The 16,762-nt window shown below is 38.7% G+C and overlaps 2 protein-coding genes across 4 annotated transcripts; both read left to right on the plus strand.

Moving 5' to 3' along the window:
* Positions 1 to 241: 241 nt before the first annotated feature.
* brk1 (BRICK1 subunit of SCAR/WAVE actin nucleating complex) lies at positions 242 to 1,892 on the plus strand. The gene is made up of 3 exons (XM_034870424.1): positions 242 to 484; positions 1,041 to 1,123; positions 1,415 to 1,892. The coding sequence occupies exons 1-3, from the start codon at positions 367 to 369 to the stop codon at positions 1,439 to 1,441; spliced, it is 228 nt and encodes a 75-aa protein (XP_034726315.1). The 5' UTR covers positions 242 to 366; the 3' UTR covers positions 1,442 to 1,892.
* A 901-nt stretch (positions 1,893 to 2,793) lies between these two features.
* Positions 2,794 to 13,038, plus strand: rbm5 (RNA binding motif protein 5). 3 transcript variants are annotated; one of them, XM_034869785.1, is made up of 25 exons: positions 2,794 to 3,013; positions 3,283 to 3,323; positions 4,596 to 4,773; positions 4,888 to 5,046; positions 5,197 to 5,266; positions 5,696 to 5,769; positions 6,779 to 6,862; positions 7,128 to 7,188; positions 7,922 to 7,987; positions 8,094 to 8,254; positions 8,482 to 8,579; positions 8,774 to 8,861; positions 8,949 to 9,017; positions 9,390 to 9,459; positions 9,794 to 9,894; positions 9,992 to 10,139; positions 10,638 to 10,726; positions 10,841 to 11,017; positions 11,136 to 11,276; positions 11,389 to 11,475; positions 11,650 to 11,835; positions 11,946 to 12,020; positions 12,128 to 12,225; positions 12,336 to 12,465; positions 12,599 to 13,038. In XM_034869785.1, the coding sequence occupies exons 2-25, from the start codon at positions 3,307 to 3,309 to the stop codon at positions 12,722 to 12,724; spliced, it is 2,553 nt and encodes an 850-aa protein (XP_034725676.1). In that variant the 5' UTR covers positions 2,794 to 3,013; positions 3,283 to 3,306; the 3' UTR covers positions 12,725 to 13,038. The 3 variants fall into 3 exon arrangements, with proteins under 3 accessions (XP_034725676.1, XP_034725675.1, XP_034725674.1); XM_034869784.1 differs by having other exon boundaries at positions 2,875 to 2,926; positions 11,392 to 11,475; XM_034869783.1 differs by having other exon boundaries at positions 2,876 to 2,926.
* Positions 13,039 to 16,762: the final 3,724 nt, after the last annotated feature.

Raw genomic sequence — 16,762 nt, forward strand, 5'->3', positions numbered from 1 at the left:
TGAAATTTTTGCAAAACTGAGGTATTTTAATAATATATATTTTTCAAAGGCTCACATTACAAAACCCACCTAGTCATACATTCTGTCGGTTTGTTACTTATGTAATTTAGCGCTTGGGACCCCATGGAATCCCATCAAGGACCCTTCAGGTCCCCGGACCCAACTTTGAAAACCACTGTTATAGTAGGCAATATAATAGCAACACGCAATTTTTTTTTTATTATTATTCTGTGATTTGAATCCTTTTTTTTAGATTTTAAACAGCAACAGCCGCATTTTGACTGTCTAAACCGTGCTTCCTGGTTGAACGCAGGGGGCTAACGCTAAACTGGATTGAACGCTACGCTGAACTGCAACTCGTCCAACATGGCTGGCCAGGAAGATCCAGTGCAAAGAGAGATTCACCAAGATTGGGCGAATCGAGAGTACATAGAAGTTATAACGAGCAGCATAAAGAAAATCGCCGACTTTCTTAACTCCTTTGGTAAGCTTTTAACGAACAATTTTACAGATACGAGCACTAATGTGCGTAAACCTTGGGTAACGTATAGCTAGCTAGATTGATGCTTTGGATGGCCACTCCCAGTTAGCAATTAGCGTTATCGTTAGCTGTGAGCTTGTTATTGTTTCCTTGTAGAAGTACCGTGGTAGTTTGGGTACGAGTCGCTTTAACGTTACATTTTGTTTTGCTTGTTAACTCAAGTTTGTAAGTGGCAAACCATTAAATCAAAAGACTCACGTTAACGTAACTGGAATCGCGTTTTGAGACGGGAAATGGCTGTTAGGCCATCGCAAATGCTAGCTAGTCTGTTCGGTTGACAGTAAGACTATACCAGCAGCATAACTAGTCTTATTATAGTACTTAGTATTATAATGAAATAATGATCTCTCAGACATTGTTGTCAGTAACAGTGAGCGACGTTGTTCATTATTGTTGTGTAAACGTGATTGCAATCGACACGCTACGCCTCATATTAAATGTGATGTGTTTTTATGGTTAACGTTTACATTACGTCCTAAATACGATTTATCGCACTCAGATATGTCGTGTCGATCCCGCTTGGCCACCCTCAATGAGAAGCTGACAGCGTTGGAGAGGAGGATTGAATATATTGAGGCGAGAGTAAGTATACTGCATTGTAATATAGCAATCCATTGGTTATTTATATTATTTAATAAACAATAGAGCAAGTACTGGAACAGTCAAGAACATAAATATAAAACAGAAATATTACAATGAGATATATGTACAATATAAATGTTGTAAGGTTGTAAGCGTAAGCCTAGAGTTTTATGCAGGGGATCAGGGGATGTGCAAAAGTGCACAGTATATATAACATGTGTAATGGTCAGGGATAATAGTCTAGGATGGGTGTTATTATAACTTGTAACATAGTTATTTGTCTCATTACAGGTCACGAAAGGAGAGACCTTGACCTAAAAATCATCATGGGAATTCATAGCATCCCAGACCTACCTGCCCACCCCCCTCCCTGAATTCTTTGGAATAACTGTGATGGATTCCACACTCCTTTTTTGGAACCGTCTGGACCATTTTTATATTATAAGGCTGAGTTTTGTGTTGATTTAGCTGATGACACATCTTTATCGAAAATATTGGTCGGTTTTGGTTGTCAGTGACTCAAGCTTCATCAATGTTACAAAACAAAAATAAGCTCCATAAGTATTTGTTTCATAAAATCTTGTGAAGCTCTATTATGGATAATTACAACTTATTGACCATCTGTAGAGTCATTACCACACCAGAGATTTATGAGAGGGTAACATCCTTGTGTGCCAAGTTGAACAATTAATTATGTAGTTGACGTTATTGAGGACCTGCTTGTACAGTAAACTGTTTTGTGATGATTCTGTAATAAATGATTAACAATGACCTTGTTTTATGTTGTAGCTTAACTTAGTCATATTCAACTTTATTGGCCAGGTATTGTATTTTGACACATTCAATGAGTTTAATTCTCAGTAGCTGAAAATATAACGACTAGACAAGTTAAGAGGATGATATAAATATCGAAACATCAAAATGTCCAAGATACAAATTGCGTAAAGTATTTATATATATATATATATATATATATATATATATATATATATATATATATATATATATATATATATATATATATATATATATATATATATGTATGTGTATATGTGTGTGTGTGTGTGTATGCAATTGTACATGCAAGAGCTGGGCACCAAAACAGTATAGTAGGTCAAATTGTTATTTACTATCACAGCACTGGCATGACTGCTGGAATTAATATTGTAAATAAATATAGTATGAACAATGGATAAATTGTATGGTTTTGTGATGAGGTTGAAGACTAGAAACTGGAATTGAAATTGACCAGATAAGAGCTACACATTCAAAAGTAGAGTGGGATTCATTAGTAGTTTATTTCAATTTGCTATATGATGCAACATACTGAAAGTTTAATGTGATAATGTTGCTAACCTTGAAAAAGCACTAAATGAATAGTTGCATAATGAAAACACCATAGTGGGCCTACTGTCTGCAAATGTGGCAAGCTAAAAAGCTACATACCCAGTAAAATGGCCGAAATGTGATAGAGTGGTGATTTTGCCCTTAACAACGCCTTTCAGGCAGTACAAACGATGGACATCTAGATGTTCAGGTAGCATGCCTCCTGTGTTAGCAGGTAAATAGCTGAGACAATCTGAGACCCCAACTCCATTTTTTTTAATGCCGTACACTAAACATCATTAATTGTTGGGCCGACTAGCTAAAGAGACGAAGAGCCCAGAACCAGGCAGGACTAAGAGCTGCCTGTGAGACAAATCCAGGGCTTGAATTTATTTTCCCAAAATGCATCGGGTGCATACACCAATGCATCTTGGGACAAAGAAGGTGTCGTTGCAGTGTTGTGAGAAGTCCTTGAACGTGAGATGCATTTTCTTAGCCACGATTTTTCAAAGACCTTTTTGAAAACCTGCTAGCAAGTCATAACATTATTAACAAACTACATTGGTGAGTTATTGTACTTTCAGACTGGAAACTAGCCAATTAATCTTATGGCTTCTCACATAAGCTCTGTCTGTTTGCTAACGTCAGACTGGCGGTTCCATGTAGCTAGCTTGCTAAAGTTAGCGAGCTAGCTAGCTAGCTAAACGTTGATGGGTTACAAGCAGTTTGTGGTGCTCATAATTCGACTGTAGTTTAACTGTTGCATGTAAATACATTTTAAAGACACTAGCTTGTTTGCATAAATCGAAACTGTTGGTATTTTTTGCTTTTAGAGTCGTGTGTGTGCAGTTGGAACAATGGGAGCTGATAAAAGGTGAGTAACATTAAGCGCTGGTCGCCATGGTAGGTGTGGCCAACTAAGATGGTGTTCTTTTTAAGTTGGTTCGCTTTACACGAACGTTAAATAGCATCCAGAACACAAACAATAACGCTAACGTTAGCCTTTAATTAATAGCGTTCAGATGAATGTTGTCATCCAGTTTCAGTCAGCTGTGAAACCTTACTTTACCATTTTATTGTAACCATTGGGTCCCTTTTAAAGTCAGTAGGAAATAATTGTACTACCATTAGTCCATGAATCCAAATGGCGTACTGAATATTGAAAGTAAATTTCGAAACATCACTTTAACGTGACACAGGAAAGGTTGTTGTTGGAAAACGTTTAATAGGTGTAACATAGACATGACATGACCCCCTCCCTTTGCTTGTTTAGCAGAGCTAAGCATTGTGCTCTCCAGTCTGAGAGAAAGTTGCATGTTAGGGCCGTTGATGTATCCAACTCCTGAAACCTGACACATTTAGTCCAGTTGCCCAGCATCTATCTGCCCACATTACAAAAATCATAAATATTAGACAGAAAAGAAGAAAATCCTGGTGTTTTTTTTTGGAAGTATTTGAGTTAGGGCTGGGCAATATATCAGTACTATAGTGATATTGTGATTTGAGACTAGATATCATCTTATAAGTTGGGATATTGTAATATCGTAAATGGCGTAAGTGTTGTCTTAAAGTGGTTTTTAAGGCTGCATAGCAGTAAAGTGATGGCGTTTTCTCATGTTACTAGACTAGTTCTTCTGTTATTTTTACCTTTTTCCCACTTGGTCATATCTACATTATTCAATATTATTTACCTAAAATGTCATTGTGAATATATTTTGTTAAAGCACCGATTGTCAACCTTTATATTACCACAATATCGACATCAAGGTATTGGGACAATCATTTTGCGATCTCTGATTTTCTCCATATTGCCCACCCCTAAGTTGAGTACCAGATTACCAAAATCATTATTTTAGTGTTAATAAAATTAAACAAATGTATAATTGAACATATTTTCCATGCAAAAGCACTGTAACACACACTGTATATGTTGAAGTGTTTTTCATGTAAATATTTGACCATACTTGGGGCAGTGCCTCTACAACAGGTGGAATAAATCACGCATATTTTGTGTCTAACGTTAATCAAGGAATTATGTTGGTGAGTTTGCATATAAGATAGTATTTGATTGATATTAGGAACATTGTGCAAGTGCAGACTAGTTGTACTGATGAGTTGTTTTGCCTTTCAACGTCCTCCTGAATAGGATTAGTCGGACGGAACGTAGCGGTAGATATGGCAACAACCAATCCCGCGATGAATCAGAATGGCGCGACAGGCGAGAGAGGGACCAAGAGCGTGATAACAACATGCGCCGCTGGGGTGAAGAGAGACGCAGTGAGCGTTTTGAAGGAGATCGCCGAGGATCAAGAGACAGTCCAGAGGTAGTTATTCTAATATCTGTGATTTTTAATGGTAGTATAATGTATTATTAAACATACTTGTTTGAAGACATCCACACATAACTGATGTACAGATAAATTGTATTTGTTTGAAAGCAACGAGAAAGGAAACGACGCAACAGCGATAGATCAGAAGATGGTTATCACTCCGATGGCGACTACCCAGATCAGGATTGCAGAAGGGAGTCTGGGGAGGAGAAGAAGAGCAAGACCATCATGCTCTGGGGTCTTTCTCCTCATGTCACTGAAGACGATGTAAGTATTTAGTTTTGTTCAGCAGCCGTGCAACCTTTTTTAGTGTTTTGTTTGGTTTAATGTGTGTGCACCACTCATTCTAAAAGAAATGCCCTTGAAAGTGGCGGGTTTTGAATCATAATAGTAACATACCAAATGTATATTGTTCAGATTTGTTTTGCCATAGACCAACTGGAGGGACCGCAGCCGGTGGATGTTAGGCTGATGAAAAAGAAAACAGGTGAGAACCAGATATATGTCGGACCTCAGCCTCCCCCCCCCTGTCTTTGACCATAGGGCAAATCTGCTTCCAGTCAGACCCATTTCCCATAGCAGCTAGGAAAGAATAGTATCAAGATACTTGAAAAAGGATTGGAATGTTGATTTAAGACTTATTTAATTTCAGTTCAATGTGGATCCCTTGAAGGTAAGTAAGTGCAGCAATTGCAGTTTAAACTAAAACCCTATTGGCAGACAGACTTTGTTTATTTAGTCTGTTTCAAAAGTGGTATTCAGGAGGAATTCTTGCTATGGTAAAACTCCTAAGGAGTGGCCTACTGTGTACCAAACAGGGCCTGGGTCGTGAAGCAGTTTGTGGAAGAGTTTGAATAATATGCCCATGGACTCTTAACTAACACGCCTCCCGTCTATATTTGAATGCTGTCTCTAGGTATAAGCCGTGGTTTCGCCTTCGTGGACTTTTATCACTTGCAAGATGCTACCCGATGGATGGAGACCAATCAGGTTGCTTCACAATCGCCAAGTCTAGTTTTAATCTTGGGGATATGGAAAAATAACCCGAAAGGCAACCAAAATGCATAAAATAAATAGTGTTGAAACTACAAATTCTTTTGAAGTATGCCAAAGAGCAAAAATATGATTTGTGTACTAGTAGAGGTTATTATATACATGATTTACAATTGAATGTTAACTTAACAAATGTTTTGTTTAGTTAATGGCAATGGCAGTAGCATCAAAGCTGCAGATTTGACTCCTATTCTCACGTTTTCTCATGAGATAAGGGATACTTTGCCAATTTGAATCCAGCTCTGTGTCATCTTTCTGTGATCAGTGTGTTTTAAGATGAACAGTGTTTGGCTTTCTTCTGTGGTCCCAGTGCGTTGAGCAGCGGAGGTCTGCCAAGATCTGCCGGATGATGCAACACCAGCAGACTTCTGTGACGTGCTTCGCACTATCCAGCGGATCTCGGCAGACCGTCAATGCTCTGTGCGCTAGCGCCATGGAGGGATGCCAAAACACTTTTCATCCAAACACACTGCCCACACTTGACTCCTGGAGTTAAATGAGCAAAACATCTCTTTAAGGAATCTGCATTTAAGATAATGGAAACTTATCTTTATCTTGCTGATAAAGGCATTATCAAAGAGCATCCATGTAAGCTCAGCCTTTTCCATTTAAGCCTACTCTTTTAATTTTAGTTTCTTTTAATCTTGGTCTTTTTTTTTCTTCTTTTTTCTTTTTTTTTTCCTTCTTCTTTAAAGCAGTCAAAGATGTCTGTTAGGGTCACATTTTACACTTTGCTCCAGCTCAGCCTGGGCACTTGGATCCCAAACACCTAAACCCCTCTATACATCATGCTCACATATACATCATGTGCCTGTCTCGTCTTTAACACAAAGGCTATCTGTTGGGGGTCCCTCTTCCCCTTCTCTCCCTTCCAACACTGCTTGCTCTGTTGATGAGATTGATGCTTGCCAGGAATGCTTGAGTGACTTTCTTCATCCTCTTTCAGAAACGTCTGACCATCCAAGGCAAAAGCGTGGACATGCACTACAGTCACCCCAGGAACAAGTATGAAGACTGGCTCTGCAACACTGTAAGTCAATGATCTGTCTTGGTTTCGTGGCCATTTTATCTAAACGATGCTACTACAGAACGCGTCACACAAAGAGGCCTATATATTTTAGGCCCATAAGTTAAATTGTTGCAGTCCTGTCAGCTTATTTTGTTGTACACCTACATTTGAATACGTGGTAATGGTTAGGTTGTGTCTCAGGTAAGTATGGTATGCTGCACCAATATAGATTGGTTCAGGGCTTTAGTAGGTGTATAATAAAAATGATGTGAACGGTTACTTGCAGTGTGGCCTGTACAATTTCCGGAGGAGGCTGAAGTGCTTCAGGTGTGGAGCAGCCAAAGCCGGTAAGTAGTTAAATCAATAAGAGGCCACTGACTGCAGACATCCGGGCAGCCTGTGGCAACATTGCCAGGATGCAAAGCAAAGTTTGTGTTTTTGGTGTTATAGAGGCCTAGTAAACCAAATGATATGGTTTCTTAAGTGTCACCGCTGTCAGATGTAGACAAAATGGGATGGGATGGGAAACAGCATGCATTCTTTCCTTGCTACCTGACATTATTATACAAAATGGGGACCAAACAAAATACATAATGGAGTTTATGAAATAGGCTATCCAGTGTTTCCCATACATTGATTTATTTGTGGTGGGCCGCTACAATATCAATGTTGACTGCCACAAATTGATTATCTATTTGTGTTAATATTTAAAATGCCTAAAATTGTATTTTATCATTGATATGTTCAGCCGCTCATGACCCTCTCCGAACACATTTGGACCTGTGACAAAAATTTAAAAGAAATTGACAGAATAACACGTAGACATAAGATCTGAAGATTGGCATACAAACGCATAATACACTGCTAAAAATATCAGAATAAAATAGTTTGATAACTGCTTATCCCCTTCCACCCGTCAGCCCCCACCACAAATATGCTCTAATTTTGTGGGAAACAACACTTATTTTTAGCTAATGACACTAATTTCAACACTCATCACTTTGTACCCCATTTCTTTGATTGAACAGTTCTGAAAGTTTTGTTAATGGTCCTCTTACTTCTCTGTCATTTTTTCAACAGAAAGTGAAACCAGCAGTAATACTGGAGTCTCTGAAACTCAACCCAGCGGAGATTTCTATGGCGACAGTAAGAACTTCTTCTTTTTGGGATGTAATGTTCTACTTAGTTTAAAATGAAAAATATCCCTATCCATGGTAGTTTGTTTTTAAAAATAAACTTTTGTCCTGCACAGCAATCATCCTGAGAAATATTGCTCCTATGACCAATGTGGAATCCATCTTGACATCCCTGGCACCATATGCTAATCTTTCATCTAACAACATTCGCCTCATCAAGGACAAGCAGACAGGCCAGAACAGAGGCTTTGCGTTTGTACAACTGTCCTCTCCTCTGGTAAGGCATTCTTTTAACATGTACAAATGAACATTTATCGTTATAACAACCAACCACTTACCAGTGGCTTCCATTTGCCTTTCCACTGCAGTTACTCGTTACTTGTTTTAAATAGTACTCCTTGAAGAACTTGACACCTCATTCATGCCTGCATTTCCCATAATATTGTATATCACTCTTTTTTTTAATTTTATTTTATTTTTTTTATTTTTTTATTATATATACAGGAGGCCTCTCAGCTGCTAACAATCTTGCTGGGACTGCAGCCGCCTCTAAAACTAGATGGAAAAACAATTGGGGTGGACTATGCTAAGAGCGCCAGAAAGTGAGTATGAAAGTGTATAATGTGCCTTGGTTTCGTGTTAGATGAAAACCTTTTAACTGCACCAATGGTAACTTTTTACTTGCCTTGGCCAATTGCCTATTTAGATCTTCTTTAAGAGAAGAGAGATTCATCCAAACTGAAATTAGAGGTGGGAATAAACTAGTTTTGCATTTTTTTTTCTTTGCCTGTTTTAGGGATCTTTTACTACCTGATGGGAATCGTGTCAGTGCCTTCTCTGTGGCAAGCACAGCCATTGCTGCAGCCCAGTGGTCTTCAAGTCAGGTAGGTCCATTTTCTGTCAACATCTGGGGATTTATCATCTCCCAGTCTTGTTGTATCAGGCTCATAACCCATGCTTGACCTTTTCAGCCACAGCAGAGCTCAGAAGGAATGTCAGAGTACAGCTACCTGCAAGAAGGCTATACTCCAATGTCACAGGTTAGTAGAACAAAGGAAGCAAACATTGTAACTGATCAGTAATTTGAGAGCAGAGGCATTCTGATATATTTTTTATTTTTGCTTTAAAAATGCATTCAACAAAAAATGTTTCTTTAGTAGCACCTAGTGGCCAATATAGGAGACTGCAACACAAATAGAGAAATAATTGTCAAGCTTCCTGACCATTATAAAACGCTCTTCAGAGATAATAAATGAGGCTTATTCAGCCAAGTTTAGAAAGTTTACACTGGCAAGTATCCACATCCTCCTCCTGGGTAAATAAAGAAGAAAAAAACTGACTTAGTTAAAGGAAGTTTTTCCACTAATGAAATGTAAGAATGATGTATTTCAATGAATTACTTATTTTAACAGGAATACCAGGTGTACTACCAGCAAGCAGCTGCAGCAGCCAGCACCTCCCAGGGAAATGGGATTCTAGGAGGTATGAGATGCTTTCACAGCTGAAGTAGATGTTGATGTTATCATAATTGGAAGAATTTGATGTTACAGTAAAATGTAGCTATTGAGCACTTTTTATGCAATGGCATGCATCTTAGATTACAGCATCTACATTTGTAGATTACATTAACATTTGTTCATACTAAGGTTGTAGGAACAACAAACACAGCAAGTGGATAAACCCTTCGTTTAGAAGAAACAAGTACAGACAAAAGAGTTTCTAGATTATACTAGATTATAGACTAGATTATAAACAACGTAATCTTTCGACTCTATTTTAACTGATGTTGAACAGAACTTTGCTTTTTTAATTTCAGCTGCCCCAGGTGTAAAGATTGTTCCAACTGTAGCTGGAGTAGTAATCGCACAGACTGCACAAGTCTACCAACCTCATATAATTTCACAGCCAGCAGTTCAGGTAACAGACATTTTAGTTAATTCTATCATTTTGATATTGTACAATTGTTAAAGTGCATGGTGTAATAATCTCTAAATAACCATAACATTAATTGCAGGCATTTTCACTTGCCCAACAATTGGAGGCAAACGCCCACTCAGGACATCTTCCAGGCATTGAAGCTGCATCTGTGCCTGGTGGCCTTGTAGCCTCTGCCACTGTTACAGCTGCCAATACGTTAGCAGCCTCAGCTGACGCAAGCACTGGTATGAGCACACAAGATCCCTTAACACCTCTCCTGTTGTGTGCACAAAGAGAAACCCTCTTGAGGTCACTGTCATGTCCATGCTGTATATAGGATAGAGTTCAACTTGAAACATAGACTTGAGCAAATTTGGTTTTGCCTGTAGTTTTAAAAGCGATATGTCCTGAATAAAAAAAAAAGTACACAACAGCAAATTAATTCAAAGCGTTACATTTACAAACACGACAGCCACGAACTAGGCTTTCATCTGACTGACAAAATATATGGACCATCACCATGCAGTATAAGCTGTCGTTTTTTTTACTACTAAAGCTGAACAAAAGACCTTTTTAGAGTGACTTCAGTGGGGAAGGCTCAGAAGACTTAAGGCTGGGGCCAATTATTGATACAGCAATAATTCAGTTATATTGGTTATTACAATGTTTTTTTTTTTTTTACTGCATGAAAACATTTTCAATTTTCTAAAGTAGTTGTTAATAATATTTTTTATAATCGACAGTTCCTGATACGTCCACCTATCAGTATGACGAGTCCTCTGGCTACTATTTCGATCCTCAAACTGGCCTCTACTATGATCCAAGCACTCATGTAAGTAGTGCATAGCCATCATGTGTGATTCACTTTTTTTTTTTGTCATGTTAGTGAAAGTCACAGGAGTTCACATTGTTTTGATCATATACTTTGGTGTTTGTATCTTTTCAGTATTACTACAACTCTCAGACCCAGCAGTATCTGTACTGGGACAGTGAGAAGCAAACCTACGTACGTGCCTCAGCCGAGGCAAGTGCTACACTAAATGAAAACGCAGCGGCAGGCAGTAAAGAACCTAAAGAAGGCAAGGAGAAAAAGGACAAGCCCAAAAGCAAGACTGCTCAGCAGGTATTGTGATAGAAATTATGCATGGCTTCTTTTACTTCAACTACTATGCAGCCTTTTCTGAATAATTTCTATCGTTATCATTTTTAAACTTTCACCCAATCTCTTTTGATTTGTATAGATAGCTAAAGACATGGAACGGTGGGCTAAAAGTCTCAACAAGCACAAAGACAACTTCAGGAGTAGCTTTCAGCCCATTAGTCAAGAAGAGAGGAAGGAGGCAGCAGCTGCTGATGCTGGCTTCATACTGTTTGAAAAGAAGGTAATCCAGTAAAATACAATAACTTCTGAGACCGCATGTGTAAGCTTTAGACTTTTACATCCTAAATGGATTGATTTAACTTTAATATGTTTGGTTATTTATTGTATTTTAGCAGGCAGGCAGTCTAGACAGACTCATTCCAGAAGTACCAAGGGGCCCTGAGGAGGAACCACCAACCAGCTCACTCAACACTTCCAAGGTGAGTGTTTTCTGCATCCCTTTTCCTTTGCGGTGATAAAGATGTTCTTGTCATAGCAATTTTAATTGCTTTGTAATTATATGCACTACCATACACTATATGTACATGTGATACCATTATGTGTTGTTTATGTTGACATTTACACCCGCCTTTTCCTATCCATGGTTTGGTTAGTGTGGCCTTGTGGCAGCCTACAGCGGAGACAGTGACCCTGAGGAGGGGGTAGCAGAGCCTGACGGGGGTGAAGGAGGCCAGGACAAGCTGACAGACTGGACAAAGTTGGCCTGCTTACTGTGTAGAAGACAATTTCCCAACAAAGAGAGTCTAATTCGACATCAGCAGCTCTCTGACCTCCACAAGGTAACATGACACAAGATTGTCTTCAGGTCAAAGTAAGAGGGGGAAAAGAGTCATTAAAGGAAAAACATAAGACCAAGAATTCATTGCTGTATTCATTTCATTATTCTCAGAAAAACATGGAGGTTCTCCTCAGATCCAAAATGACTGAAGCAGAGCTGGAAGAGTTGGAGAGAAAAGAAACAGAGGTTTGTATCAATACAGAATTGCCAAGCTGCTAAAAAGTCCTGTGGTTGCCCTACTTATTGTGACTGCATTTTAAAAAGCTTTTTCTTTTTGTTAAAATGGTAAATAGCTGAAATATAGAGACCGTGCAGCTGAGAGGAGAGAAAAATATGGTATCCCTGAACCCCCAGCGCCCAAAAAGAAGAAGTTTAAACCAACACCAGTCATGTAAGCAACTTAGTGTGTGTGTGTCTCTCGCTCTCTCTCTCTCTCTCCCTCTCACTCTCACTCTCCCTCTCCCTCATTATCATTAAGATGTCCCCTTTTCTTCTGTGCAGTAACTATGAACAGCCCACTAAAGACGGTCTTAACAGTGACAATATTGGGAACAAAATGCTACAGGCCATGGGATGGAAGGAGGGTAAAGGCCTCGGTCGCAATCAACAAGGCATCACCACACCAATTGAGGTATTCACAACAATTACCTACTGGTGTCGGGTATATCTATTACCTGTCAGCATCCACAACTGCATGTATGTTGTCAATAACTGTGTATATATGTCAAGTACAAGGTACTAAAATTTATGATTTTCCTCCCCAGGCACAGTTGAGAACAAAGGGAGCTGGACTTGGCACATCAGGCACCAACTACACGCTCTCTGCTTCAGACACGTACAAAGATGCCGTCCGCAAAGCCATGTTTGCGCGTTTCACTGAATTGGAATGAGTCCTCTCAAACTCAAATTTATCGTTACGGTCTGCAGTTTATTGCTTTTTTCTTCTGCATCAACAGTGTAGTGAATTGGCATGGAAGCAAAAGAGCTTTTCCCTTAAAATAATTCTCTCCATGCGTGATGATTATGGCTTTTGTCAAAACTTTTTTACCAGACAATAGACAAAATCGGTAATGGAGGCTTATCCATTGTGTATCACCGCTGGTGAAGAATATAATTTATAAATTGTACATAGGTTAAAAAGTGAATTTACTTCCCTCGTTTACATAATTCTTCTGTGTTAATGCCATTTTTTGTCTCGGCATGTAGAAAAGATTGTACAGTTTATACAAAGGTCTTGTCTGTTTGTACAGAAAATAAATGACACAAATGATTAATGGTCTTTATCGTATTTTATCACCCTTAGCAGAATATTTTGACATGCTATTGTTTACTGTTTGAAAACAGATGGTCTCAATGTGCAGGGCCATTTTCAATAAAATTGTTGCTGCGTGCATTTCTTGTGTACAAGGTAATAGGCGTTGTAGTGAGACGGTCCTTCCATTGGAGGACACAGGTTTTTAAGCCATTCGCTCACACTGGGGTCAAAAGGCTTTCCAGCTCCTATAATTGGGGTCCAAGCCCGAGGGTGCTGGGATCAACGCATGCAAGGCAGCGTTGATCCCAGATCCAGCCGTTTTTATTATTGTTCTTCCGTCTATAAAAGCTAAACTTCAGCTTGTACAAGTTATGCAAGTGAAACTTTCAGGGGTGGTAGAGAGTGACTCTTCACTACAAGAGTGTATGGCTGCAGCCTGGAGATGTCAATGTTTGTTAAACCCGCGACTACTTTTATTTACTTTATTTTGTAAATTCATAACGGTAAAAAAAAAAAGACATGCAAGAACATGACCTAAGTGGAACAAAATGAATGTCAACAATGAAGCCACCCACATAATACTAAAATGAATATACTTTTACAAATAACATAAAACCACAGAAGATAAGCTACAATAACATGGTTTTCATGCTTCCCAGTAGAAGGGGATGGAGTGCTACGACAGGACCATGGTCACTCCATGACGTTCTTTTTGCCAATCTCTCTAATAAACAGTAAACAACAAACTCTCATCTTATCAAAACATGGAGATTGGTTCAAACCTATTGTTGTGTAGCATGTAACTGGTGCACATTTTGTCCATTGTTCAGAGGGGGGGGGATCCTTTAAAGACATTTTGAGGTTGGCTTGTTATCTTTTTACGACTAAAAAAAATGCATTCAGTCTACCACGTTCCTCATTTTTCTTTTACCTTCAATTAAAGGTCACATAACACTGTGCTTTTTGGGTGCTTTTATATAGACCTTAATAGTGTTTTATTCTAAAATAATACACAGAACTAAAGAGCCACTTGTTCATGTAGAAATGAGTTGCTTTAATCTCTGTTTTCATTTCCACCACTTCCCCTCGGCATCTAGTACGTTTAAATAAATTGCTTTGTGTTGCTCCCATGTACCTTTAGTTTAAAGAGACAATTGCCATTAGTTCAAGGTCTTTGTGCATCTGTTTGTTAGTGGAAAGAGACAAGGAGGAAAGTAGAGCATCTTGTAAATAGAGAATAAAAGGCTGTTATTTCCTGGGTACTGCAAATTTACTTTCTAAATAAACTTTCCATTGTCATCCTGATTAGTAAATGGTGCGTTCACCTGGCCCTACAAATGTCTTTGTAATTGATATTGTATGTGGTAAATCTGTGGGGGGCTAGCAGTCCTTATACAAACAGTGTGTTATATAATAGAAAATACTAACTATGGGTTACTTCATGGACCTTGTGGGGCCTCATCCTTTGATATTTTTTACCTCTTGGGGAGAAATGTTCTGAGCCTCACATCCACCTCTCTTAGATAAACATAGTGTAGCAATATAACCTGTGGTCTAAGGTGGAAGCTCCACTGTCCTATTCCCATCCTGCTTTCTCAGAAACATCAAACATCCATCTGCAGCTTCAGAAAGATCAGCCTCTCTATGAATAGGCTTACGTAATTCATACAAATGTACTATAAAATGGATAAAAGAAGTACTGCTCATTGCTAAAGCAGATTTGGGCTGAGGTTTGTAGTGTGTGAGAAAGAAGGTTGCAGGAATCAGTTTAGGGCAACATGTTCAGCAGTTTGATATCACAAACTGATTCAACTAAATGTCATAATGTACAGTATGTTATGTAAGTAGCCTAATGTTATTCCTGTACCACCTGAGAGCACCAGGAAAGTCTTAATGATGGCACTGTTTGGCCAATTTGGGGGGGGGGGGGCAGTCAGTCCGACTGCCTTTATCTGCCAACGGCCGGCGGGTTGGTGTGTCAGGGCTTTTACATGTCCTCCTTTTGTTTTGTAAATACTGTATTCTTTGTAGACACCACACCTAAAAACCCAGCTGTGCAATAGAATACGAAACAGTATATAGTATATATTCTAAAGCAAGTATGTAGTGTGGTTCTGTCTCTAGTCCCTGTTTGTGTTTCTACCATTACCATTACTGTACATTCAAGACATCTGTTTTTTCTGTAAAATTAATAACTGCCCATTTTCAAAAAGCCAAAATTGTTTTAACAACACTAAAACTTTCAGCTAATCTGAAGACTCTTCTAATCACCTGGATGAAAAATAAATATTAATACATGTCCATGTTTGTTTTGTACAACACAAGAAAGCAATGGGAATTAACATTATTTTTGTTAAATATAAAGAAATTGAAAGTATCAATGAAGACAATTAAAACTGATGATACTTTATATTAGACAGGTGGATATGCTGTACTTCAAATCACAGTGACATGTTTCAGCTCATTTGAGCATGCAGAAATACATTTTACAATACATAGTTATTTTGTACTTTCACAATATGAAATGTGTTTCTTGTAAACAAAAACTTAACAGCATTACACATTTTTCAAACCAAATAAACAAAATCAAGAGACAATGACGCTGTAGTTATAGTCTTCTCACTAAATGCAATAAATGAGTGACTGTCACCATTCTTATAAGCTGTGTGTGTTTGTGTGTGTGTGTGTGTGTGTGTGTGTGTGTGTGTGTGTGTGTGTGTGTTTGTGAGAAAGTGTGAAAGCCCACCAGACATGACAGCTCCTGATGAGGCCCTAAACCTGAAACCTCTACATAACAGGAATCTATATTTGCATACATGTCTTACTGCCCACTTTCCTGCATTCCAACTTTTATTTTGTGTGAGTGTGAGTGTGGGTGTGGGTGGGTTGGTGGGTGGGTGGGTGGGGGCATGCCCATTCCTGCGCGGGCATCAAAGTACAAAGATCGTTGATCCCGATAACTAATAGTGGGTTTACGATTTGCTATAAATGCTAAGTGTATGATATCTTGAACCATGTTATTCATCTCTCAGAACCCCACACCCACATATGACTATTTTTTGTATGAGAAGTGTTTCTTTGATGCTCTTTTATCTTAGACTGAGAAACTAAAAAAGAATGCATCGACATACATAGATCTCTATTATTATTGTATACAGTACATCTCTCGCACTTATCATAATATATAAATAAACAGCGTAAGACTCCAGTGGATTGCTAATGTTATAGTAGAAAATTACCTCAACGTAATATACACAAGATAAACCTTTTTATGTAACACAGTGTTTGACGTTCCATTTTTCAGCTCTACAGTCTTATATCAGAAATGTCTGTGTTATGTTTAATTATGGTATGTATCATCCCGACTAGACTACTGCCATTCTCTTTTCACCTGCTTCTGCAAGTCGTCCCTGGACTCCCATCACTCCCATCTTATCTTCTTTACATTGGCTTACCTTCAGCTTCTGGATTCATTTTGAGGTTCTTGTTCTGACATATAGAACCCGACATAGTCAGGCACCTGTGTACTTCTCTGACCTGCTCCATTGGTTGTCCCTCCCGCTCAAATAAAAACAAAAGGTGACCGTGCCATTAAAGTGGTGGCTCCAAGACTGTGGAACGCCCTTCCTGTCAGAATAAAAGTGTCACTGTCTAAAGATTTCCACACACATTA

This window comes from Etheostoma cragini, chromosome 4, assembly GCF_013103735.1.
Source record: "Etheostoma cragini isolate CJK2018 chromosome 4, CSU_Ecrag_1.0, whole genome shotgun sequence".
Classification (NCBI taxonomy): Eukaryota; Metazoa; Chordata; class Actinopteri; order Perciformes; family Percidae; genus Etheostoma; species Etheostoma cragini.